Genomic DNA, 24,262 nt, shown 5'->3' with positions numbered 1-24,262 from the left:
CTCCCTATACTAATGAATGACGTTGTAACGAATTCAGTTACTAGATAGTGACCTCTCTTCTTTTATACGCCCTTGATGAACAATTTTTTCCTGCCACACCCACCAGAAAACATTTTGATGAACATATGCACATAATGACTTATAAATCAATGTGTACAGTGCAAACTAATTATCAATCATAGATATACTACGTACAAAATTGTAAGCAAAAACGAGTTGGGTTATACTACTAATCGTAATACTGTTTTGTGTCATGTTTATTAATTCCAAAGTACTTCACACTCAATACTGATGCTGTCATCTCGGACAAATCCTCCTGTCAGTAGTTCAGAGTAGGTTGGAAAGTTTCGGCTTCCAAACGTTATGTTTTGGTTAATTTCCGGTTTTTGAATGCCTGTTGATTCTGGTTGAACAATATGAACACTATCATCTCCCTCTTTCTGGTTCTTCACCTTTATGGCAATCCTGTGCATAAAAGGCCATTTCAGAATACTGTCAAAGTCCCCTTTCATGATGTGGACAAACACAGATAGACTTCCTCCACTGCCGTCCATGTTCACTTGAAGACTTAATTTGTATCGATACTTCTCCAGAAAAAATGGTTGGCTGAAAAGTTTCTTTGTAGGATTGTTAACTTCTTCGCTCATTTTTGCAACTGTGATAATAAAACTCTGATAACCCGATATCGACACAACCATTAGTCTTTTCTTTTCTTCGATTCTTTTATTCAGTACTTTGATTTCTGCATTATCTCTCCGTATTTTTGCTACCATGTTCCTTGCATTCTTCACACCCATGTTTTCTAACTTTAAAAAGCGGTTTTCATCAGTTTGTTCTCCTCCTATGATGCTAGGGACCAAATTTGATACACCAGACACACCTGCACTGCGGGGTGCACATCTAAGGTTTGCTCTAAGCCTGTGGTGGTCCAGATCCTACATGTATGTTTACAGCAAAATCAGCGTACATATTTTGCTTGACAATTATGGTTGGTTAAGTAAGTTATTCAGTGAATTCAACAGCAGGCCATAATCCTATACCATGCACCTAGCACGAGTTCATTAAGTAATGAACTCCTGCACCTATAGGCATTAGGCCATACTTACTAAGTTAATTTCCTGTGTGCCACCTTCGTTTCAATATACAAAATCCAAATTGCATCACATGATGGTTATTTCCGGTTACAAATACAAAGAAATCCTTCACGGTGCTTTTCAGCATGCATGCATGCGCGACAGTTTAAGCTATCTGCTGAACGGTTGCAATCACGTTCAGACAGACAGACAGACAGACACACACACATACACACACACAGTCAGCTTTACTGTATCCCTCACGCGGCTACGCCTCGAGGCATAATAAATGCACCTACCGTATATCTTCTAATTTATCGGACACTTCTAATTACCTCTTTTGGGCAATTTTCGTTGTTCTAATACAACGAACACTCCAGTGCTTTAATATTACTAAGTATATCCGGACAATACCTTGAAAAGTTGAGTTTCATTCATAGACGGCAAGTAAGACTTAGAGTGCTGCAGCTAGATATAGATAGCTAGTGCAACTATTCAGTCGCACACTGTTCTATTAAACTTAGCTAGCTCGCATGCAGCTGCTTGATTTTTCCGGACATTTTGCATGCTCTATATAAAAAATCTGTTCCAATTATACCCAGACAATTTCCAAAATAATTATTTTTTGTTGTCCGATAAAATTTTATTAGAAGATATACGGTACTCTAGTCAAGTGTGGGGTCTGTCTGTTCTGAGCTAAATTTAGATCTTTAGTCTTTACTAGGTAAGCCCTCGTCTACGATTTCTCTAGACTTGATTCTGGCATACTATCTATGATTGCATGCTACAGCTTTTTGTGAAAGTCTGCAATGTGTCCTTGCTGGGCTCTGCCCAGCTAGTGACTGCCCACATTCATTTTTCACTTGTCGCCTACCGTCACGCGACTTAGCAAGGTAGGCTCTCCTTTTTCTTTGTTCCTCCATATTTTAACAGAAAAGGGGGGCCCGAGGCTAATTAACGCCTACAAATGTGTATACCTTAATGTTACTATTATAAATGGGTACGAATTTGTAATTAATGCTAAATTAAGTCCGCGTTAAAACTTTATGTGAAAATGTAGTTTTGAGAGTATTATGCTAAGCAAGTTAGCCCTTCTTTCATATGACTGTATCTGACTTTAAACTTTCCATTCAACCTTAAAACTCATACTTATACATCTTTTGACAAATATTGTACTAATGAATTTACTAATGATTTTGCTACAATTAGTACTCTAAAAAAGAGAAAAATCTGAAAACGCTAAAATTACTACCCGTCTATAATAGTAACATTAAGGTACTACCGTATTAAGGTTCTATCTGGAGTACCAAATTTTCGAGGAACTAAAAAAAAATTCAAGGTTCAATCAATCTGCAAAATTGTAGTGCCTTAAATGCAGTACCAGGATGCTACTGACTCGGTACCAACCTGTTTCCAAAACCTGCCTATTATAATTATATAGCATAATTAATATTCTCACCCAAAAAGTGTGCTCAAAATTGCAACAAGCATATAATTATACCAAGAGTACATACAGTGGAACCTCTTATAACGGACTCTCTAAATAGCGGACCCCTCTAGCTGTTATAGCGGACAGCATGCCTTGTATCTGCTTTTACTATCTAACTATAGTGTACTTGCAACCGTGAATAGCGGACTCCTTTAAACTCCGGATAACGGACAAGTCACCTCAGAGGAGGTACGCTTGTTAGATGGTAAAAGCAATTGGTACAAGGCATGATGTCCGCTATAACAGAGAGATCTGCTATTTAGAGAGTCCGTTATAAGAGGTTCCACTGTAGTAGTCGTTTGGTTTGTTTGTTTGTGATTTCTGAGTCTGCTCACCTGGATGCCATGCCATAGCGGTGCGTTTATAGCATGGATAGCCTTCATACATAAAGTTATTGTTTTAATAGTGATGTTAAAGCTTCGTTGTCGAATAAAAGCGAGCAAAAGCTAAGAAGCTTAAACTTGCACATTGGCCATAGGAGCAGATATACGCGGCTTTTATTTGAGGCACTATTACAGCCACGTGGATCATGCGAAGATGCTCCAGGCTTCTTTGTGAGCTTGGTTGGTGTCCTATTTTTAACGCTCCAGGCCTGCTCTGCTGTGATCCAAATAACGGTCCAGAACTCCAGGAGTACATGTCAGGTACATGTACCTTTAATATTTGTATAACTGCTGACTCTGCTGTGATCCTATATATAGTCCTAGTGTATGTCTGACTATGCACCACTACCGTTTTCAAAGCCTTGTCATAGCGTTCAAATCTTAATTGTGTAGTTGCCGCTAGGCTCTTTCATGTTCATGTACGTACTGTATCGTTACCTGCTTGTAAAATAGCTGTGCTCTATTTCTTGTCATGTGTGCATGCACAGTTCAGTTTCAGTCTGCTGCGATTCAGTCTCACCCACTGTCATATAATTATGTGACGACTTGCATTTCCGTCAATTTATGGTACAGTAGAACCTCGGACACCTTAGTTACAGAGGCAGGCCGGATAACTGAATAAACCACGCCTTGATCCACCCACTTTATTGATAAACAGCAGTGCCACATGGTTGTCTGCGCATGCGCAGAAGATAAGTAGACCTGTCTCCATAGTAACAGAGACACGCCCATTTTCAAAAAAGAAACTTTCAAGCCGGATAATCGAGGTTCCGGATAATGGAGGGGCCGGATAATCGAAGTTCTACTGTAGTTAACCTGTTCTCAAAGACCATGGCTACATGTACATGCATGTATACTCGTCTATTTCAAAACACATTTGGGGTAACGTAACTTTATAATTATGGTATAGCCCCCCAATAAAGAACACCTCCTGTACCAACTGGTTTGTTACTTGGAGGTTCCACTGTATAAAGATTACATCACCCACACTTGGATTGGTCAGTGTGCAAATTCCAAGCTTGTGACAGATACAAAAAGTCATGTTACTCTCTGCATACATATATGATACACAGTATATACCTACGTCTCTCTCTCCCTTGATCATACCTATATGTATACCTATGAACAAGTAAACCGTATAGCGGGTTATTTTTGTATGATGGAAATTTTCGTACATTTTGCATCATACGAAAATTAAAAATTCTAATGCAATAGATTCACGTACTATCCTGAGCTGTACGAATAATTAAAATACGAACTATTTGGGTGTTTATACGAAAATTTTCACCATCGAAAATTACCTGCTATACGGTATACTGTAAATCTAACATCAGTATATATAACAAAGTAATACCAAAATCTCCTGACGGAGCTCCTCCAACTTCTCCACAAGCTTCAGCTCCTCCTTACGGAGTTTCAGCTCCTCCTTCAGCTCCTCCTCACGGAGCTTCAGCTCCTCCTTCAGCTTCTCCTCAAGGAGCTCCTGCTCCTGACGGAGCTCCTCCAACTTCTCCACAAGCTTCAGCTCCTCCTTACGGAGTTTCAGCTCCTCCTTCAGCTCCTCCTCACGGAGCTTCAGCTCCTCCTTCAGCTTCTCCTCACGGAGCTTCAGCTCCTCCTTCAGCTTCTCCTCACGGAGCTCCAGCTTTTGTTCCTTCTCCAACATCATCTCCTCCTGCTTTTGCCGCTTCTGCACGATCTTCTCCATGGCCTTATAAGCATACTTTGAAGAACATGAATAATAAGAGTCCATTATGATGTCCATGTATCTGCAATAGATATAAATATTTACTCAGCACATCTTTTACACAATATGCATAGAGAGAGGGATTAATTAGAACTTGAATTAGAAAAGGAAGCCTGTCCATGCACGTGACTGACTGGCTGGAATATATTCCCAAAACCATCCGTGTTGCCCCCAGCCAAACCTTTATATTTACTTGAGACTGGCCTTATGCCCAAAACCTGATTTCCATACCCCTTGATGGCGGTGGGTATATCATATGGAAAATACACAACACTGAAATTCTCGGTGGTTGGAAAAGAGCTAGAGGTTATAACTGTTTGACATACCTATATATAGCTATGTATAATTATATAGCCTTGCTAAGTTGGCCTCAAGTATGGAAATGAAGTGTAGGGCAGTTTTGTTGTCTCTTCAACCGTTTCCAGCCTGGATTGTCTTTCCATGTTGTAGTAGGCAGCCTCGAGTAAAACCGGCGCAACATGAATGGTTATTCGAGGTCACTTCCGTTTCCAATCCCTCTCTTACTTTATCTATGGCTATAATTAGTCTCATCAATGAATTACTGAGCAGCCCTTCTTTTGGAAAGACCGTCCGAGCACTTTTTACATCAAGCCATCCAACGTGACCAATGAGATTGCTCACAAGTATCAGGTGACTTTAATAGGAGGCAGCAAATAATGAAACTTTACATGCGGTTGAGCAGCAAGCAGTGATGTGGCTAAGCAGAGATAGTTAAATTAGCTGGTGGTACATGGTACTGTGACGCAATACATTCCATTGTCAGTGGCAGATCCAGAAAAAATGAGGGGGGATTTCAAACTATACGAGCGCACAGCGGAAGTTTTTTGGGGCTTACGCCCACTTCCGGTCATACGTGACTAGGGAATATCCCATACTCAGCCAGGGAATTCCCATAATAGACTTGCGTGGAGCTAGCTAGCTGCCACGAACAGTTAACTAGCTAGCCTATAGGCTAACCTGAACACTCCTTTGGCAGTTGATGCATCAAAACAACAGGTACAATCATTGAATCAAATTACAATGGCTACAAAAACTGATAAATAGCTAGCTGGTAGCTGTAGTAAAGCCACACTATAGCTAGACTGAAAGGGGGGCCGGGGATCCGTGGCACCCTGGGATCTCCCCCTGGATCCGCCACTGATTGTGCCATGACTTCATGTAAAGATTGCTCAGACGTTCCTCCCTGAGAGGTGCGGCTGATTCATGAAACTAGGCTATATAAATATGTACATGGCTTACTCTGCATCACATGTAATAACTGCACTAATCTTACAGTTTGGTCTTCGACACTGATTTGCAGGTTTCAATGAGTTTGCAATAGTCTTTAGACATAATATTAATAGCACTAGTTGGGCGGAGTCCAACCAACGCTGCGCTCTGGGTTGGGTATCACTACATGCAGTAGTTTTGTTCCACTGGTACTTGAGACAGAGTATGAATATTGTTTAATCTTAAGTGGCTGACAACCGCATGGCTCAGGGGTGCGGTATAAAGAAATCAATGGATGGCTATTCTAGCTGCCTGGATCTAGCTATAGTTGTTTTGGAATTCAAGAAAGACCTCAGACTCTTAGAGAAAGTAGAAGAATACTGTAGCCTGTAATACAAGATTTAGTACAGGCAGAAATAAAATTTTTAGACATCTAGCACAAAGAGAAGTACAGCCAGCTATAAGACTACCCCAAGGCTTCTGGAGAAGCTTTTCGAAGACCAAAGAAGGCCTACATATCACAGGTTTTGTCCAAAACTAATGGTCTAATCTTAGATTGGTAGCACAACAAAACTTAAAAACAAAGACAAGTCCTTTTAATTAATTAATACAAAGATACTACTGTTCAAGCTTCATTCATAGATGCTTCTTTTCTAGTAGTAGCCTAGATATCCAGCAGGAGCTGTTTCTGCATTCTCCAGAGAAATACAGCTAAAATACAGTGTCCCAGCTTGCCTTGTCAGCTAAATTGAGCTGTAAGGTTTCCCACTTGAACGCAGCAATCTGATTGGGCTGCAAATTTCTTGCAGTGGGAACAAAACTGCTACGTGTACTGATACCCAACCATGAGCGAAGCGTTGGTTGGACTCCGCCCAACTATTAATAGCACTAAGCACAGCTTTCTTGAACGTCAACTGCTAGCTATGTACATGCTTCAAAATAATAGCTGACTTACTCTGGATGATATGCAAGGAAACTCAGACTCGTATCGAGAACTACACCATTCTTATACATGTTTTCGTTTGGTCTGCTGAGTCCGTCCACTTGTTCGAGTACTCAACTTAATTTCAATTGTATTGTTTGGTCTGCTGAGTCCACGTCTAGTACTTGCTGAGTCCACTTGTTCTTGTACTCAAAATGCTTTCAAATGATTTCGTTTGGTCTGCTGAGTCCACGTACTTGCTGAGTCCACTTGTTCTTGTACTCAAAATGAACTAGAAGTATAGTATAACTATGTATCAGTCTGTCCAAAATGGATCGAAGAGGTGTTTTGCACACGGGTTCTGTTCTTGGCTGGACTTTCCCGAAGAGTTTTCCCTGGGACTCCTCCAGGCCGAGGAGGGGGCTTTCCCTGGGACTGTCCCGGGCTTGGGGGGTTTCTTCGGGGCTTTCCCAGGGGCTGTCCCGGGCTTGGGGGGGTTTCTTCGGGGCTTTCCCAGGGGCTGTCCCAAGGTAAGTCCCTAAGTACGTACGTAAGTCAGGGCTAGATATAATTATCTCCTGCCGGTACGCGTCTAGATATTATTATCATAATTATATCTAGGGAGAGAACATGGCAAGACGCGAAATCTTTCGAAGCACATCCAAAAATCCAGCACTGTTTAACAATTACCAGTGTGTCAACTGCAACCGTAACCATCTCCTGAAAGATTCTGTGCAGCCAATATCTGGACACTGGCTGTGTACGTGTTGTGCTGATAAGCTGTTGAAAGATAGGTATAAAGAGCCAAATGTATGTGCCTGGGCTGGAATGTTAATTTTATGTGCATCTACTTTACAGCTCACTGAAATGCCAACAAGATTTGAAATCGGACGAAGAAAGAGATGAGGTACGTCCATATTCAATTTTCACATCTGGCTAGGTCCATGCTAGGAGCAATTGACTTAGTATACTATGGAGTGGCATTTGTGTCAAAAATAAAATTGATTTGCTTGGCAAAATTGATTGGAAAAAACGCACGTGTCAGCTGAATTATCTGCAAAACTTCCCGAGTGAGCAAATCGAATGCAAAAAGTGCAGATCAAAAATTGCATAGTCAGCTGAATCGATCTGCAAATCAAAACTGCAGAGTCAGCAAATTGATCTGTACGCGAAACAAATCGATCTGCTTTTTTTGTACAGAAGAAGGTCTGACAAGGTCGTAAGAGGTCACTAAATACAGCGCTAACAAAACCTTAACGTGTTGGGTTCAAAGGTCAAGCAAGCAGTTCGCAAGTGGAACTCTTTTGTAGAAAAGCAGATCGATTTATTTTGCCGGCAGATCGCTCTGCAGTTTTGCTTGCAGTTTTGATGTATATTTTTGCAGTTTGATTTGCATTTTGCAGATTGATTCATGGATCAGGTGACTACGCGTTTTCCAATCAATTTTGCCAAGCAGATCAATTTTTTATTTTTGACACAAATGCCACTCCATAGTATACGCAGGTGCAAGCTCTGATTTTTATTATGCATTATGTTGAAAGTTCTTTTTGTAATAGGATCAGACAAGTCTATTGGAAGTATGATATTGTTAAAGCCTACTGGCTTTAACTACGATTGGTACTACTCTTGTAGCTTTTTAGCACTTTTCACATATTTTCTCCTATGTTTCTCTGTAGCCGGTCTGGGGGCCGAACCTAATAGCTCGGGGGGCAAAATCAAGTATAGAGCTAGGATTAGGTCTAGCAGAATGTGGCCAATGAAATGCATATCCTATGTCATGTGATTTTAACCCAATGAAATGAGAGTAGTGCTACATCTAATCCTTCTTTATATCACTAACTAATTGACATTCCAAGACTGAGCACATGCACGGAAGTGCTGCAAGTGTCTCCAGACCTTTCTCCTCTTTCCCCTCCACCCTCTGAGAAAAGGTCTGGCCCCCAGACTAGTTTCTCTGCAGGGAAGCAGCACATCTGAAAAGTGACTGCACAGTTAGTTTGTATGATCAGGGTTTCATCAAGGATTTAAGGAGGGAAGGTACCGCAAAATGTTTGGCCACTCCCATATTTGTTGACCACACCCCCTATTACATGCTGGCTGCTTCAAGCAACTTCAGAATTAGACAGGTCACCAACAGAACTTACAGTTGTATATGCTATAGTTCTGTATAGCATAGGGGTGTGTGCATCATAGTAGATCCAGTTAGGCCATTCCAACAAAGAACTTAGTTTCCCGTCTTGTGATGCCTTACCTGCAACTGCACATGCACTTTGTGTCTGTCATCAAACGTCATGGCGTCAGTTTACACACAACTTTGCTCTGTTCTTTGCTTCTGTTGTACTGTGCTGGCTCTAACTCGAGGTGTCTATCTAATATTACATTCCATTTATCCAAATATTTGCGAATAGAATTTCCAGTCTCTTTGGTTGGAGCACTGCATGTCAACATGCATGCATGGATGGACTGTACATGTATATAAGTCTAAAAACTTAATACAGTCACTTAAATATACATTGCACAAAATACACGGTCAATGATCATTATTATAATTATGTCCCACAAATTGTCCCCGTACTGTATCCTACAACACCACCCTACCAGCAATGTGCTAGGATGACTGGGAAAACCACAAAGTAGCATGGAAAACTACCACCAAAAATGTAACATACATGCATGTGAATGACATTGTAACAGATTGGAGTTATGCTCTCACCTGCTTTCTTGTTTCTATGCTCCTTTTACCATTAGCACTGCACGCTTCATATACTCCAGACAATGTGGTACAACAGAACTTGGTGCGCATGCACAAGTGAGGTAAATGGTTGTGCGTGCGTGCGTGATTGCATGTAGACTACTACAGTTGCTCAAGGATCAAGAAAGTGCAAGAAAGAGCTTCTAGTCTTGGATTTTAATTCGTGGATTTGCAAAATAAAGCTTGGTTCACGAGTTATGCCTAGTTTTGCTTATACTTAATTGGAATGCCATTGCAGCCTTTGCCTTGTGTCTTTGCTTACTTCTTGAAAAAACCAAAAAAAAAAACTTGAAAACTGTGCATGCCTGGGGCTGTATGACATATTATACCACCCTACAGCTGTTGACCAATGAGATCAATTAGTGATGATGTAAGTGTGGTGGTATAAAGATAGATACTTTCTTTGCATGGAATTCATGTAATTCAATTCGTTTGTTGTCTCAAATGCAAAGTTTAATGTAAAATTCATATAGATAAAAGCTTATTCCTAATACTTTTTGAGCGAAATCATAATAATTATGGTGAGAGGCGTTGGCACAGCGCAGCTTGCAACACTCTTTCATAGGCAGTATTAAATGCATAATGCAGCTAGCAAAACAAATAGATACCGTATATAACAGGTTATTCTTCAAGGCACTACATTTTGGCGGATTGCTCAAATTAAACATTTCGTGGATTTTATTTTCGAGGATATAGGTTAAAATAACCACACCCATACAGTAGAGAAGTCTTTCAACTGGAAGTAAATCAATTTTCGAACATCTCGAAGAAAATTTAGTACCTCAAAAATATATGGTAAGCTTGCAACCTGACCTCCTTTATTCATGGAGGGTTGGGCCACACCCAACTGTATAATCAGCCAACAGATTTTGCTACTGCAAATGGCCTATAAGTTATAGTTGTGACACATGCACGAGTGTCACATGGGATATATTGGCTCAGTAGTGACTTAGCCGCAGGCCTCGAGGGCAAAGGCACTACTGAGCCAATATATCCAATGTGTGCACGAGTGAGCTGTGTAACAACTGATTTGTTGCATTCCTTGTGCATTCCTTTCCGTGTACACATCACTCCTTTTATAGGACAACTAGTTACCCGAGGCGCGTGGGCGGCCACGGGTATAGTAGTCTGTTGGTTTGTTTGTTTGTTTGTCTGTTTGTGGTGAGTATATCAATTCACCTGGATGCCATAGCGCTGCGTTTGCAGCATAGGTAGCCTTCACAGAACAATATCTTGATTTAAATAGTGGCAGATTTTGATGTTAAAGCTTTTTTGTCGAGCAAAAGCTAAGAAGCTTGTGACTAGGTCTGCTTACCTGGATGTTCTAGCACTGCGTTTACAGCATGAGTAGCCTCCACACAACAAGTTAGTACTTTTGATAGTGGCAGCTTTCGGTGTTAAAGCTCCTTGTCTAATAAAAGCGAGCAAAATGTAGCTTGAACAGAACTTGCACATGCGTTACTTATAACTGAAGTGATCCTGTACCAAGAACGATGGAACAGGGTCACTAAAGTAGAAAGCTGTATATACCAGGAACAATGGTCACTAAAGTAGAAGCTTGAATTATACCTGCTGCTGACTGGGATCCTACTCCATGCAGAACCTGGAGCCATACTTCTCTGAGACTCCAGGCTTCTACCACTACCTGTTCTCAAATGTTTCAGCATGCCTCCAGTCTGGTTTAGTTTTATTGCTCCTGAGTTGCTGTGCAAGTCATACATGATAACAACATCACTATATGCACTGCATTATATTTCTGGTTTCTTTTTAATCATGTCACCAGCCGAGGGTTTGCACTTTAGTGCTCTAGTTTTAACTTGTGGTGACTGTGGAATGCACCAGACGCATGAAAAACGTTTTCTGCCTACCACTGAATCTGTTTAACAGTATTATACTATAAAAGGGACCGTTTCAGGTTACTGGGTGGAGGTTACTGGGTGGAGGGTGGGCTTTAGGTAACTTCAGCCATACTATGCCAGTATCTAGATAGTGGCACAGTTCAAGGCTTGACCTGTGCCATATGGCAGATATTGGCACAGTGTTTCCTTTGATCTGCCCACTCAAAATGCAACAATGTACGCCATAATTCGAGAACAAGCATTATTTTGCAAATCTGCAATCCAAAAAAATTTGACTACAGTGCATCCAGTCTATAGAGAGTAGAATCCACAAATGTGTGAGTAGTTGTTTAAACGTATCTTAAGATTGGAACACTTCTAACAAATTGTGTAGGTGAATGAATAAGCTATGACATCCCCAAAAATTGTTATTGTGGGAAATCAATTTAGGTGAAAATGGGGATGATCGTAAAAAAATTGTGTATAACATCAATTATCTCCAAAACTAAAGTATTTATGGAAAAATTTTTCTTATCAAAAGTTAGACGATTTATTCAAGTGTATACTCTGTGTAATTTTTGGACCTTAGCTGTTAGATTTTCTTCAAATCTACCGAAGCAGCACTAAAAACGAGCACTGCAGAGGATGTGTAGATATTTAAGCAACATCGGATAGCCAAAGTATATATATATAGATGTTGTGACCAAGTCCCAGACCAAATCGTTGGTATTTTCTCTTCCTACCCAATTAATTACCCACTATAACAATGCTTTTCTGTTCTATTAATCACCACAACCCACCACCTTATGTTGCCATGGAAACATTTTATTATGTTGTAGCATTTACCTACACAATGGTATATATTAGCACATTTTCTTAGAAATGTTACTATCATACGATACTTATACATTTAACTGCACATCTGTGGTATTCTACTCTCTAGACTGGATGCACTGTATACGAAGCTCTTATACTCATTGATCCTTCTGCAGCTGTTGACAGACACACACACAAACACATACCGTATGCTGCGCATGCTCACTGAGGCATAACTATTTAGCACGACTATAACCATAATTATATATACGCCATAATTGAGTTATAAAAATTAATACGGTTACTAGCACGGTTTCGAGCTCATGGTTGGCATTGGCTTATAGTCTTGGATTTTAATTCGTGGATGTGCAAAATAATCTTCACCCCGTTTGTGCCAACTCATGCAACAAATCGTCTTATTTCATAGATGTCATCAAACATTGGAATGCCTTGCCTGATGAAATTGTTTTCACACAGACCCCGCTCATTTTTAAAAACCACCCGCACAGATTTTATACCTGCACTCCGTATAGTTAGTCTGCTTTCAACAAACCAATAACGCTAATTTTTAACATACTTTTTACTGCTTTGTTCGTCTCTTTGTTCATATCCAGATATAGACTTGTTGTATACACCCTGTATGCTTTTGCATAAGAAAAAGAGAGCTGCAAGGCTCTACTGATGCAGCCATTAATTTAGACTTGGACTTTTGGCATCGATCCTTTTTAACAACAATCATGGTCGATCATTACCCACTCTTCGAATTTCTCTACAATTCTATAGATATGGACAAGAGTAGATAAGAGTAAGAGTGTTGAACTGCTGTAGTAATCGTAGAACCGCATTTGCCTTGACATGCGTCATCACTGTCGTCACTATTCAATTAATGAGTGCTGTTAAGTAAACTGTGGTCTGTGGTTTGTAGCACTGAACTGTGCAATCACAGCATGTGCGGTTTCTGGGAAGTGTTGCTAACATAACTAATCAGTACTGATTACTATCAAGTGATGACGCAGGAGCAGGAAATTGCTGTTACTAGCAGTTCAACACTCTTACTCTTATCTACTCTTGATATGGATTGCAGCAAAATTAAATTAATGCAAAAATGTTTATCATGAAACAATGTGTGTATAAAAGCTATTGCTATAGCTTTATTAGTATCTTTATGGTATGTACTTTGATGACACTTCCACCGAGGCATCAGCATCCGCGGTGCTTTCATTCCATGCAGCATGCATGATCGTCAATGCCTCGTTCGCCAAATTTACCTGCTATAGGGTACAATAATAGCTACACACAAACATTTGGCCTTCTATATCTGAACATATAATTATAGTGCACTGTGGTCCCGACATGGAGTTGGAGTTGTCCAGGATGAGTGTGTGATGATAAGTACGTATTATTATATGTGATTGCTCGTGCCAATGGTGCTTTGTGCACCATGTACCATTGTTTAATTGAAAGGGTGTGGCCAAGTAAGCCTATAGATAATCGCCTTCACTACAGTGTTTTCCTGAGATTGGAATGATTGCTCATCAAAAAGCGTGTGGCATTCTGAGAGGATGCCATCTATGTGGTGTTGTCGTGACTCCTGACCAAATTGCCCGCAAGAAATGTCACACAGTAAGTATAATAGCAAGAAAATCATTATTGCGACAGTTTATTACCCGAGGTGCGTGTGGGCGGCCACGGGTATAGTAGTATACTTTGGTTTGTTTGTCTGTTTGTAATTTCTGAGTCTGCTTGCCATATAGCACTGCGTTACAGCATGGAGAGCCTCCATATACAACAAGTTATTTTTTAATAATGGCAGATTTCGATGTTAAAGCTTCGTTGTCGTATAAAAGCTAAGAAGCTAGAAAGTTAAACTTGCTCTACATGCACGCGACCTTTATTTGAGGTAGATCTATAGCCGAGGGTTACCTAGCTAGCTAGTATAGTAGTCGCTGAGCTAGCTATACTAGCATAGTTACGTACACAGTACAAAGGTCAGCTAGATGAACCACATCGTAGATATCTCTTATAAATGTAATGATGTAATAAAAATAATGATATAAACAATTATTCATACCCACTAGATTCTAAACATAGATTGAGTAGTAACTACTCGATTTAAATATCCAGGTAAACTCATGTAGAATTGGCAAATTTTGATACTGATAATTTTATACCAAATTTGCTCAGAATTAATATCCGGGAACTGATGTAGAATGCCAAAATTTTCCGGGAGCAACCCAGATTTATCAGTAGCCTCTGGCCACCTCAGCACCCCCTTACAAAAACATCTTCCTACTCCTCTGTTTATTGATATCAGATGACCCAAGTCAACATATTAGAATGGAGCATCATGTTCAAAGTGTTGTAAAGCTAAACATACATTATTTTTAATCATTATACTTCTAGGAACCTTTTTGCATGGGGGAGGGGGAGGTGGAAGAAGATGTTCATTTCATGATTTCTCCGAAACAAGCTACTTCCTCACATAGCAAAGTTGGACACAGAGTGAGTTCAAACAATTTCTGTTTTGTTAGTATATAATTAATTTCACTTTTAAAAGCAGTGGGGTGGAGCTGAAGATAGCTCTTCAATTAGAAAGCTGCCCGATGAGGAAAAACTTCTTCAGAAAGGCCAAAAAGAAGCGATAAGAAAAGTTGAAAGCCAGCTAGGAGCCGAAATGTTGGAGAAAGACAAGGAGAAAAGAACGAAGCGCGAGGAAGCTGATTACTCGCCACTGGTTAGAATGAACATGGGCGATGTATGGAAGATCACTCAATTCAGTGAGAAGAGAAGGGATGGTCTTTCAGGCATCTGCCTGGACCCCCTCTTTAGCCGTCCATTCTTCTTTGAAGGTGGATACAAAATGTGCCTTCAATTGAACATTCTGGCAGATGGTATTGAAGAGAACGCTCGCATGTCGTTATCATTTATCATCATGAAGGGATATTATGATGACATTATACAATGGCCATTCACGGCCAATGTAACCGTCACACTGATCAACCAGAAAAGTGGCAGGGACATCATCGACACTTTTCAACCGAACCCCGACCCCATGAGCGCCTCGTTGCAAAAACCAAATGAAGAAATGAACAGTGCCAGTTTTCCTTTGTTTGTTCAACACAGTGAACTAGACGCAGACGGGTTTATTGTTGACGACACCATTTGCATTAAATGCTGTGTTTCTCTCCCTTGAAAAAACTGAGGTGTATATGGCGTTCTGTATGATTTATATTCAACTATACCGATTTTATTAGAGTTTGAAGTAAAAACAATCTGGTTTTGTGACAAATATCATTCAGTGTTTAGCTTGAAGTGCTAATGTTGTAAATAGGAGGGAGATACATGGAATTCAAGAAGTATAACTATATATAGAAGTCCCACAAAAACATAAAAATAAGTAATTTTTTAATGTTATGTTATTATGTTGTATAATTGTTGACGTCTACACAGTCATTATAGTAGAGGGAAACAGAAGCTATATATATATCTGATGGTTTGTGATGAATAATAGGATAGAAGCAACTGCATGTTTATTTTAGATCTACAATGTAGAAGTATTTTGCATTCGTTTGAGCCATATAAATAATAGTTTAGGGAATTAGCTTGAGGGTACGTATAAAGTACAATTTTTATGTTAAGCCCCGCTTACACGAGGCCTTTAACATACACTATATAATTATGAATACACATAACGGCCAGGCACAAATGAACAGTTTGTGTACAAAACAACCTCTCAATAAAAGCCACCTCTGTATAAAGGCCAAAACATTGTTCCCCAAAGGTGTCCGTTATAGAGGGGTTCCACTGTACATGTATACATATAATACATGCATACACTGAAAGCTCTTGGCATGTCGTCTTGTAGTTCCCAAAGTAATCCCACAAAGAACGCTTTTAGTAAGCTCAATCTCACTCTCTCCACTTCTTGCCAATGAGCACTTCAGAGGAAATGTGGATACTGATCTAACAAAAATGAGCTTATAGTGTAGAGCCTGCATGCATGCATGTATATAGCTTCAGCATTGCATGTGTTGAGTGTCAAAATTATAAGCATTATAGCAACCAACCAACCAACCAACCAGTATATATACACAGTCAGAGACAAAGTGTGTGTACACACATAGCTATGCACTGCATGCACTTGTATTATATATTCTGTATAATAGTGACACAAATGAACATGCTCCCATATAGCCATACTGTAAACACCAGGTCATAGGGGAGTCCAGATCATCAACATTGTAGAGGCCGGCTCTCAGTCGAGGTAATAGCTTCAAAATAAGGCCTTTCTTTAGGCCATCCATTAAAATGACTCAAGTGTTTGAGCACGAGAGGTGTGTGATGAGGCTTGAGGCTTCCGAGTACAAAACCATCGGGACATGGCCTATGTGTAATACACACAGCAAGTTAATGTCAATATTATACAACCAATGGTTAATCTTTAGCTCACAACCCTTCCTAGAACTAGACAGTTTCATCTATATATATATATTCTATACCAAGTGTTCTTTATATATGAAGAGTATATGCAACTCTACTTAAAACCGTATAGGCGCCCGCCCAGCCTATGTCACAACCAGCTGTTGTATATAAATTATATAAAGTGTGAAATTGGCTATTTCTTGTTTTGTACAATTTCTTGTTAGCCATGCAGTACAGCTATATACCTCCCCACAAAACATTGAACACATTTGAAAGAAAATATTCAACAATAAACAGCATCAACTTGGCTATGCCTACTGCGACATATTTCTCTGCACTCTGATCACTCTCAAGCAAACATGACTATACTTCCTGGCTCAAGATATCCCCCACAAAGTTTCTTATACATGGCCAATTCTTAGCTAAATATACATGTAAAATAGATGGAGCTTATGATGATCAAATTAATGAGGATGCAAATGATTTACACAAGCCAACCCCTACTGCATGCATGGCAGTGCAATGCGTAACACCATTAATAGTGGCCTATAGCTGTATGGTAACGTTCTTATACTGTCCATTTTAACTGTCTCCGCAAATCCCAGCTTGTTGCTCACTCAATCACTCAATCGCTCACCCATGCATGCATCCCTTCCCTTTCCATCACACAACAATGCAAGGCACAGCAACGCACCAACCAGCATAATATTATATAGATATATACGAAGACAACAGATGCTTATATATATATACTCTGTATACAAAAGCGGATTGACAAAATACACACACAATTATATTATATATAGACTAGAGACAGTAACTATATAGTCCTAAAGCCGATCGCTTTAGAGTGTACTTTGACCCAGACCTCCAAGTTTAGCATTCATCGTAGTATTTTCTACTTGCAGAACTGGCCTGGGATCGAGGCTGGGGGGAGGGGGGGGGGAGATTGATGTTACAGTACATGATCTTTATGCAAACATGCAGTAACAATTTTCGTGAACAAGTGATTACATATTTGTACACAAACAAACAACAAACAACACACAATAAGTGAGTGATGCAGTGTTACTAACTATTATATCAGTTCACAGTTCTAAAGCCGACCACTTCAGAGTGTTTTTGACTTGCATGCATCATCCAAGCTTGGCAGTCATGTTCTCACTCATTTTGCAGAACTGACCACGGTGTAAACCCTTGTGCTGCAGCTACGGCTCTGCACATTTCCACAGCGATTAAATTACCAAGATTCGATCCACCCACACTCCCATGCCATATTGTAAACACCAGGTCACTTTCACATGGCACATGGTAAAATAATGCAATGTCAGCCAAAAATGACTGACCTCAAATAATGGCTGACATCAGCAATAATGACTTAATTGAGGAGGTGAGCAAAACCAAGGAGGGAGGTTGATCTGAAACAAGTATGTAACTAACAGTGGCCTTACTAGACAGTATATATTCTATACCGGCCAAGAGTTCATTATGAAAAGAAGTATGCAACTCTACTTAAAACCGTATAGGCGCCTGCCCAGCCTATGTCACAACCACATGCTGTTGTATAATTATACTGAAATTGGCTATTTCTTGTTTTGTATAATTTCTTGTTAGCCAGTATAATTATAGCTAGCTCCCCACAAAACAATTTTTTTTTAATCCTTGTTTTCACACTTGAAAGAAAATATTCAGTATCAACTTGGCTATACCTACTGCGGCATATTTCTCTACACTCTGATCACTCTCAAGATATCCCCCCACAATTACATGGCCAATTCTTAGCTAAATATAGACTACATGTAAAATAGATGGAGCTCATAATTATAATGATCAGTGTCAATCTGTCTCCGCAAATCCCAGCTTGTTGCAATTGCTCACTCAATTACTCACCCATGCATCCCTTCCCTTTCCATCATGCACACAACAGTTAATGCGAGCACAGCAACGCACCAACCAGTATAGAGACAAAGACAACAGATGCTTATATATACTGTACAAAATATGAACAAGTTGCCTTCAACATACACCACAATTACATTGAGACAGTAACTATAGTCCTAAAGCCGATCGCTTTAGAGTGTACTTTGACTCAAGACCTCCAAGTTTAGCACTCATCTTTCTCATCGTAGTATTTTCTACTTGCAGAACTGACCACGGTGTAAGCCCTTGCGCTGCTACAGCTTTGCTCATCTCCATAGCAACAAAACTACCAAGACTATTTTCTCGAAACGCTTCTATCGAAAACAATCCCCCTATACTCCCATAGACATGCTGTAAACTCCAGGTCACTGGGGAGTCTAGATCATCAACACTGTAGAGGGCTCTCGACTCAAAGTTTGAGATGAGACCTTCATAATAGGACATTTCTTTAGGCCAGCCACGCAAACGATCCCAGTGTTTGACAACAAGAGGTGTGTGATGAGGCTTGAGACTTCCGAGTACAAACCCATCGGGACATGGCCTACGTGTATAATACACATAGCAAATTAAAATGTGGATATAGACTCGTATGTATATATATATAGAATACATAGCACATGAAGTAATGTATATACATGCATGGTACTATACATGTTATAGTTAAACAATGGCCTCGAGTGGTATATTTGATTTACACGCGAGAGTAATCTGATAAACCACGAGGCGCAGCCGAGTTGGTTTATCTGATTACTCGAGCGTGTAAAGCAAATATACCACAAGAGGCCATAGTTTAACTGGCTTGTACTATGTTTAGAACTGTACTACTATGTTTAGCTACTTCCTGTCATACTTCTTCAATGAATATGCTTATAACTACTGTTTGACATCACTGTTGCTATAGCTATGCAATGAATTTGCTATTTTTTTAAAAAGCGATGGCTGATTCAAGCAAGCGCCTATGATTCAAGCAAGCAATTGTGAAGGCTGTGTTTCTGCATCTTTATAGAAGGCACTTCAAGAAAGTACACTGGTGTTACTTGTCTACAAAGAGTGCAAATGTACCCCAAAATATCATTCCACAAGCCTACTGTACTGGCCCAGTGCAGTGCAGTCTCTTTAGTCTGAGAAACACTTGGCAGTCTGGACCCTTCTTACTGCTCCTGGTCCCATGCAGCAATGTAATAAGCAGGTTGTGACAACCAATGTTGAAAGTTGAAAAAAAGCAACACAAACAAACTAGTATCGTTCGATTCACGATCACGGAGTTCTTCAAAATTTGCCTCCTTTTTAGAACTATTCATCGCTCGAACTTGGCTCTTTTTATGTTGACTAAAATCATTAGTAGTCTGTTTTGTATTGAATTCTCTCTAACTCTAATATTGCTAATATTGATTGAATTGAGTAGTGTGTCATTGTTTTAATTGAAACAGTGTGTCAATTTTGTTGCAAAGGTGGGATACTGTATTCAGTTCTAGCTGTACATGTAGTTTGACCACAGCCATGGTATATGGCAGTTATACACTAGGGTATAACTGCCATATACCATGGCTGTGGTCACACAGGTTGTATAAGTAGTATAAACTACAACTGAAGCCTTTGATCTTTGGTGCAACCATAGTACACACTCACATTTCTGTTTTGTTGTTAGGAAGGTAAGCAGCCACACCTTCCAAAAAGTTGCTTAGCACTTTCCTACCAGTGGAGGGGTCTACTAAGTGCTCACACAAGTAGTCACTCAACTCACTCTCAAGGTCTGCATAATAATTATAAAAATTTCCCAGAGTCCTTATAGCTTCTATATATACCAGCTAGTGCATGACTAAATTTTGATACTGTAAACAGCTTACAATAAATTTCCTGCTTCTTTCTCCATGAAATCAGATTTTGTGAGAGAAGTAGTTGAAGCAAATCATCTCCAGAGCCACGAGAATAGCAGAGCAGATCAGCAACCTGTGCGTGCATGGTGATATCTTGAAGCGACGGGCTATATAATTATAGTTAAAGTCTGACCATGTATACCTACCTCTGACGCTCTGGGGTAGATGACCTGACAGACAAGGGTGTTGAATGAAGGCCAACTGTCAGTGTGGAGCTTGCACAGTACACGTCCCTCAAGGGCATTCGTTAAGAGGCCAACTGCCTGAGTATGTATATACGTGGAAATGAACAATGTGTGTTATTAGACTGCATTATAGCATAGTAACTATAACATGCCAACGTGTATATATATTATTATACGCTCATGAAATGCAATTAACACATACACTGAGAGCTCTTGGAATGTCATCTTTTAGTTCAGAGATGATCCCACAAAGAACGCCTTTAGTAAGCTTAATCTCATCCTCACTTCTTGCCAATGAGCACTTCAAAAGAGGTAGAGGAAAAGTGGTTACTGATCTATGAACTAGAGCTCTTCTATAAACGGGCATTAGTAGAGCCTGTAACCTCAACATTGTGTCGAGCGTGAAATGAACAATTTGGGTAATTATGATACCTGAGGATGAAGCTGGAAGCTAAGTAAGTAGTCACAAGTCACGTACCCAACCACAAATCACACAACATACAAGTGAAACATGTCAACAAATAATTATATTTATAGGGGTTCAAATTAAATAGTAGGCATTCTATAAACATGTGCCGGCCACTTGATGAAGTTACTTGGAAGTGTATGTAATAAAGTACAATGCATGTACGTCAGAATTAGCCAACCGAGGGTGGTCCTTGCTAGCGCTATCTGATCATACCAGAGCCAATCAAGGGAGTAGCCACAATACTTGAGGACATCATTACCATCAGCATAACAGTGTCACGTTGGGCTGCAAATGGGCTGGGGCCAAAAGGTTTTGAAGTTTGAAAAATGAAAAAAAGTGCACGTAATATTTAAGTACATTTACTTTTAAATCATAATTGTTAATTGGCTTCATCACATGCACTTACCAATTGCGGGTGGCAATGCATGCATGCATGCACAATACAATACAGTATATATATCTAAACGGTTCAGTTCTCAAAAATATCTTACATGGGACAAACTGAATACTAAACTGTCTATTCTTACAGTATATAAATTATAAGCTTATACAGTTCCTGGGCCACGAGTGCATGAGTGCTGCAGACGCCAGTGCTATACCTTTAAAGCAATGTGTGCATGTGTACGCTTTAGCTTATGTGGTACAGTGCCAAATAGCTATAGTTGTGTTCCACCCTCTGTAGACGCATAGAGTGTTAAACTTTAACTCGTTGCAGTTAAAGGGACTAACAATGACAGAGAGAGACTAGCAACGAGTCTCTCTCAGTGTCACTGACCATGCATGCATGGTTTTATGTGGCAAATTAATTTCTAGATGCATGTCACCATTGGACACAAGCCAACAACTCCTACTGGCAGTGTTAATAGCAGCCTATTATAGCTGTATTATGGTACAATTCTTGTACTGTCCATCATTTAGTCTTTAGAGCTTGTTGCTCACTCAATTATGCATCTCCATCACACAACAATGCAAGCACAGCAACGCACCAACCAGTATAATATTATAGACAACAGACGCTTCTTATAACTGATAACTGCACGTGTGTATACAAAAGATTGACACAAATGCATGCATAAAAAGTAACACACAATTGGACAGTAACTATAGTCCTAAAGCCGATCGCTTTAGAGTGTACTTTGACTCAAGACCTCCAAGTTTTGCATTCATCTTTCTCATCGTAGTATTTTCTACTTGCAAAACTGACCACGGTGTAAACCCTTGTGCTGCTACAGCTTTGATCATCTCTATAGCAACGAAACTGCCAAGACTCTTTTCTCGAAACGCTTCTATCGAGAATAAATTACCCATACAACCATAGACATGCTGTAAACTCCAGGTCACTGGGGAGTCTCGATCATCAACACTGTAGAGGGCTCTTGATACAAAGTTTGAGATAAGATCTTCAAAATAGGACATTTCTTTAGGCCAGCCACGCAAACGACCCCAATGTTCGACAACAAGTGGTGTGTGATGAGGCTTGAGAGATCCGAGTACAAAACCACCGGGACATGTCCTACACGAAGTACATACATACATGCATGCAGCAAGTTAATATCGGTAGACTACAGTACACTCAGAATGCACAGTATGTGGTACAGTAGATCGAACCTCGATTATCCGACTCGGCAATTTTCTCTGAAAATGGGTGTGTCCCTTAATGCGTATGTGCAATTAACAGCTGTTACCATGGACGCATGCGCAGACGCCCACTAAATTTGCACTGCTGTTTATCAATTAAGTGGGTGGATCAAGGCGTGGTTTATCTTATTTGATCATCCGGTTATCCGGCCTGCCTCTGGAACCACGGTGTCCAGATAATCCGAGGTTCTACTGTACTATACAATCATGTACATTCAGTCAGTGTATCACCATACATTGAGGGCAGAAATGGTGCATACACACGTGACAGGATGATGGCAGTGTCCTATATTTATCACCAAATCAACCTAGATCTCCCTACAGTTACCTGTATAATACACTCACATTTCTGTTTTTAGTTGTTAGGATGGTAAGCAGCCACACCTTCTAAAAAGTTGGTCATCACTTTCCTACCAGTGGAGGGGTCCACTAAGTGCTCACACAAGTAATCACTCAACTCACTCTCAAGGTCTGCATATATATAGTGACTGTATATGACTGTGCAATAACCTTGGTTTCCCAGAGTATACTTTATACTAGATTCTATACCTATAATATATAGTGGCGTGTGCATGTATAAACTGTGTGACTCTGATACTACAACAGCTTACAATAAATTTGCTGTTTCTTTCTCCATGAAATCAGATTTTGTGAGAGAAGTAGTTGAAGCAAATCATCTCCAGAGCCACGAGAATAGCAGAGCAGATCAGCAACCTGTGCGTACATTGTGATATCATGAAGCGATGGGCCAATCAAATTAGTTGTAGTATCAAATTTTGACAACCTATATATATATATACCTCTGAAGCTCTGGGGTAGATGACCTGACAGACAAGGGTGTTGAATGAAGGCCAACTGTCAGTGTGGAGCTTGCACAGTACACGTCCCTCAAGAGCATTCTTTAAAAGGCCAACTGCCTGTGTATATGTGGAAATCAACTTTGTACACATTTATATACCTAAAAGAGGCCTCCTTCTAAGAATGCACCACCTGGAGATTTACATACACTGAGAGCTCTTGGCATGTCTTCTTTTAGTTCAGAGATGATCCCACGAAGAACGCCTTTAGTAAGCTCAATCTCATTCTCCCCACTTTTTGACAATGAGCACTTCAGAGGAAATGTGGACACAAAATTGGGTCTTAGTAGAGCCTGTAGCTTCAGCATTGTGTTGAGTGTCAACAAGAGTAGATAAGAGTATCTACTCTTGGTGTCAATAAAAGAGCTATTCACTTGAAAGAGGTCAGGAATTTGTTAATTACCCACCACATGCTTGCATTTGCACCCTCACCTTTTCCAGTTATGTTATTGGTCAACAGTTTTTATAGAGCATAATACATGCATATCGCATGATAGAAACTGCATGGGTTTTAGGTGCTGCTCATCATGTACGTGGGGGTTGCAGAAATTAAAACAATGCATGCATATAATAATTATAGCTAGCACCACCTTGCTTTTATAGGGCTGCATGCATATAAGCATAGCAACCATGCAACCAACCAT

The 24,262-nt window shown here is 40.0% G+C and overlaps 3 protein-coding genes across 10 annotated transcripts; 1 reads left to right on the top strand and 2 right to left on the bottom strand.

Annotated features, from left to right (window-relative positions):
- Positions 1-100: 100 nt before the first annotated feature.
- Positions 101-7,233, bottom strand: LOC135334738 (trichohyalin-like). Its single transcript, XM_064530020.1, has 3 exons — positions 6,878-7,233; positions 4,300-4,714; positions 101-935 (listed from the first exon to the last, which is right to left on the bottom strand). The coding sequence occupies exons 1-3, from the start codon at positions 6,934-6,936 to the stop codon at positions 261-263; spliced, it is 1,149 nt and encodes a 382-aa protein (XP_064386090.1). The 5' UTR covers positions 6,937-7,233; the 3' UTR covers positions 101-260.
- Positions 7,234-7,404: 171 nt separating this feature from the next.
- Positions 7,405-15,695, top strand: LOC135334552 (TNF receptor-associated factor 5-like). 4 transcript variants are annotated; one of them, XM_064529775.1, is made up of 5 exons: positions 7,405-7,638; positions 7,703-7,751; positions 13,757-13,873; positions 14,654-14,752; positions 14,808-15,695. In XM_064529775.1, exons 1-5 carry the CDS (start codon positions 7,475-7,477, stop codon positions 15,441-15,443), a joined length of 1,065 nt encoding a protein of 354 aa, XP_064385845.1. In that variant the 5' UTR covers positions 7,405-7,474; the 3' UTR covers positions 15,444-15,695. The 4 variants fall into 4 exon arrangements, with proteins under 4 accessions (XP_064385845.1, XP_064385846.1, XP_064385847.1 ...); XM_064529776.1 differs by having other exon boundaries at positions 7,406-7,638; positions 14,811-15,695; XM_064529777.1 differs by lacking the exon at positions 13,757-13,873 and having other exon boundaries at positions 7,407-7,638.
- Positions 15,696-18,599: 2,904 nt separating this feature from the next.
- LOC135334440 (uncharacterized) lies at positions 18,600-24,028 on the bottom strand. Of its 5 annotated transcripts, none has more exons than XM_064529592.1 (9): positions 23,720-24,028; positions 23,562-23,660; positions 23,373-23,475; positions 23,107-23,232; positions 20,857-21,419; positions 20,616-20,732; positions 20,440-20,542; positions 20,222-20,345; positions 18,600-19,133 (listed from the first exon to the last, which is right to left on the bottom strand). In XM_064529592.1, the coding sequence occupies exons 5-9, from the start codon at positions 21,043-21,045 to the stop codon at positions 18,722-18,724; spliced, it is 945 nt and encodes a 314-aa protein (XP_064385662.1). In that variant the 5' UTR covers positions 21,046-21,419; positions 23,107-23,232; positions 23,373-23,475; positions 23,562-23,660; positions 23,720-24,028; the 3' UTR covers positions 18,600-18,721. The 5 variants fall into 5 exon arrangements, with proteins under 5 accessions (XP_064385662.1, XP_064385663.1, XP_064385661.1 ...); XM_064529593.1 differs by having other exon boundaries at positions 23,562-23,678; positions 23,764-24,028; XM_064529591.1 differs by having other exon boundaries at positions 23,562-23,678; positions 23,768-24,028.
- Between the last annotated feature and the right edge of the window lie 234 nt (positions 24,029-24,262).

Source organism: Halichondria panicea, chromosome 4, assembly GCF_963675165.1.
Source record: "Halichondria panicea chromosome 4, odHalPani1.1, whole genome shotgun sequence".
Classification (NCBI taxonomy): domain Eukaryota; kingdom Metazoa; phylum Porifera; class Demospongiae; order Suberitida; family Halichondriidae; genus Halichondria; species Halichondria panicea.
Note: the sequence above shows the minus strand (reverse complement) of the source record. Positions and strands in the feature narration are given on the sequence as shown.

Bases quoted from the DNA above. Each gene is read 5' to 3' on its own strand.
- LOC135334738 (XM_064530020.1), bottom strand. From the start codon at position 6,936: ATGTATAAGAATGGTGTAGTTCTCGATACGAGTCTGAGTTTCCTTGCA. The intron at 4,715-6,877 runs GTAAGTCAGCTA...TATCTATTGCAG, and splicing joins TTCCTTGCATATCATCCAGA to ATACATGGACATCATAATGG. The intron at 936-4,299 runs GTATTACTTTGT...ACATACATGTAG, and splicing joins AGCTCCGTCAGGAGATTTTG to GATCTGGACCACCACAGGCT.
- LOC135334552 (XM_064529775.1), top strand. From the start codon at position 7,475: ATGGCAAGACGCGAAATCTTTCGAAGCACATCCAAAAATCCAGCACTG. The intron at 7,639-7,702 runs GTATAAAGAGCC...TCTACTTTACAG, and splicing joins GATAAGCTGTTGAAAGATAG to CTCACTGAAATGCCAACAAG. The intron at 7,752-13,756 runs GTACGTCCATAT...CCTTCACTACAG, and splicing joins CGGACGAAGAAAGAGATGAG to TGTTTTCCTGAGATTGGAAT.
- LOC135334440 (XM_064529592.1), bottom strand. From the start codon at position 21,045: ATGTTGAGGTTACAGGCTCTACTAATGCCCGTTTATAGAAGAGCTCTA. The intron at 20,733-20,856 runs GTATGTGTTAAT...ATACATACTCAG, and splicing joins ACATTCCAAGAGCTCTCAGT to GCAGTTGGCCTCTTAACGAA. The intron at 20,543-20,615 runs GTAGGTATACAT...ATGCACGCACAG, and splicing joins TCTACCCCAGAGCGTCAGAG to GTTGCTGATCTGCTCTGCTA.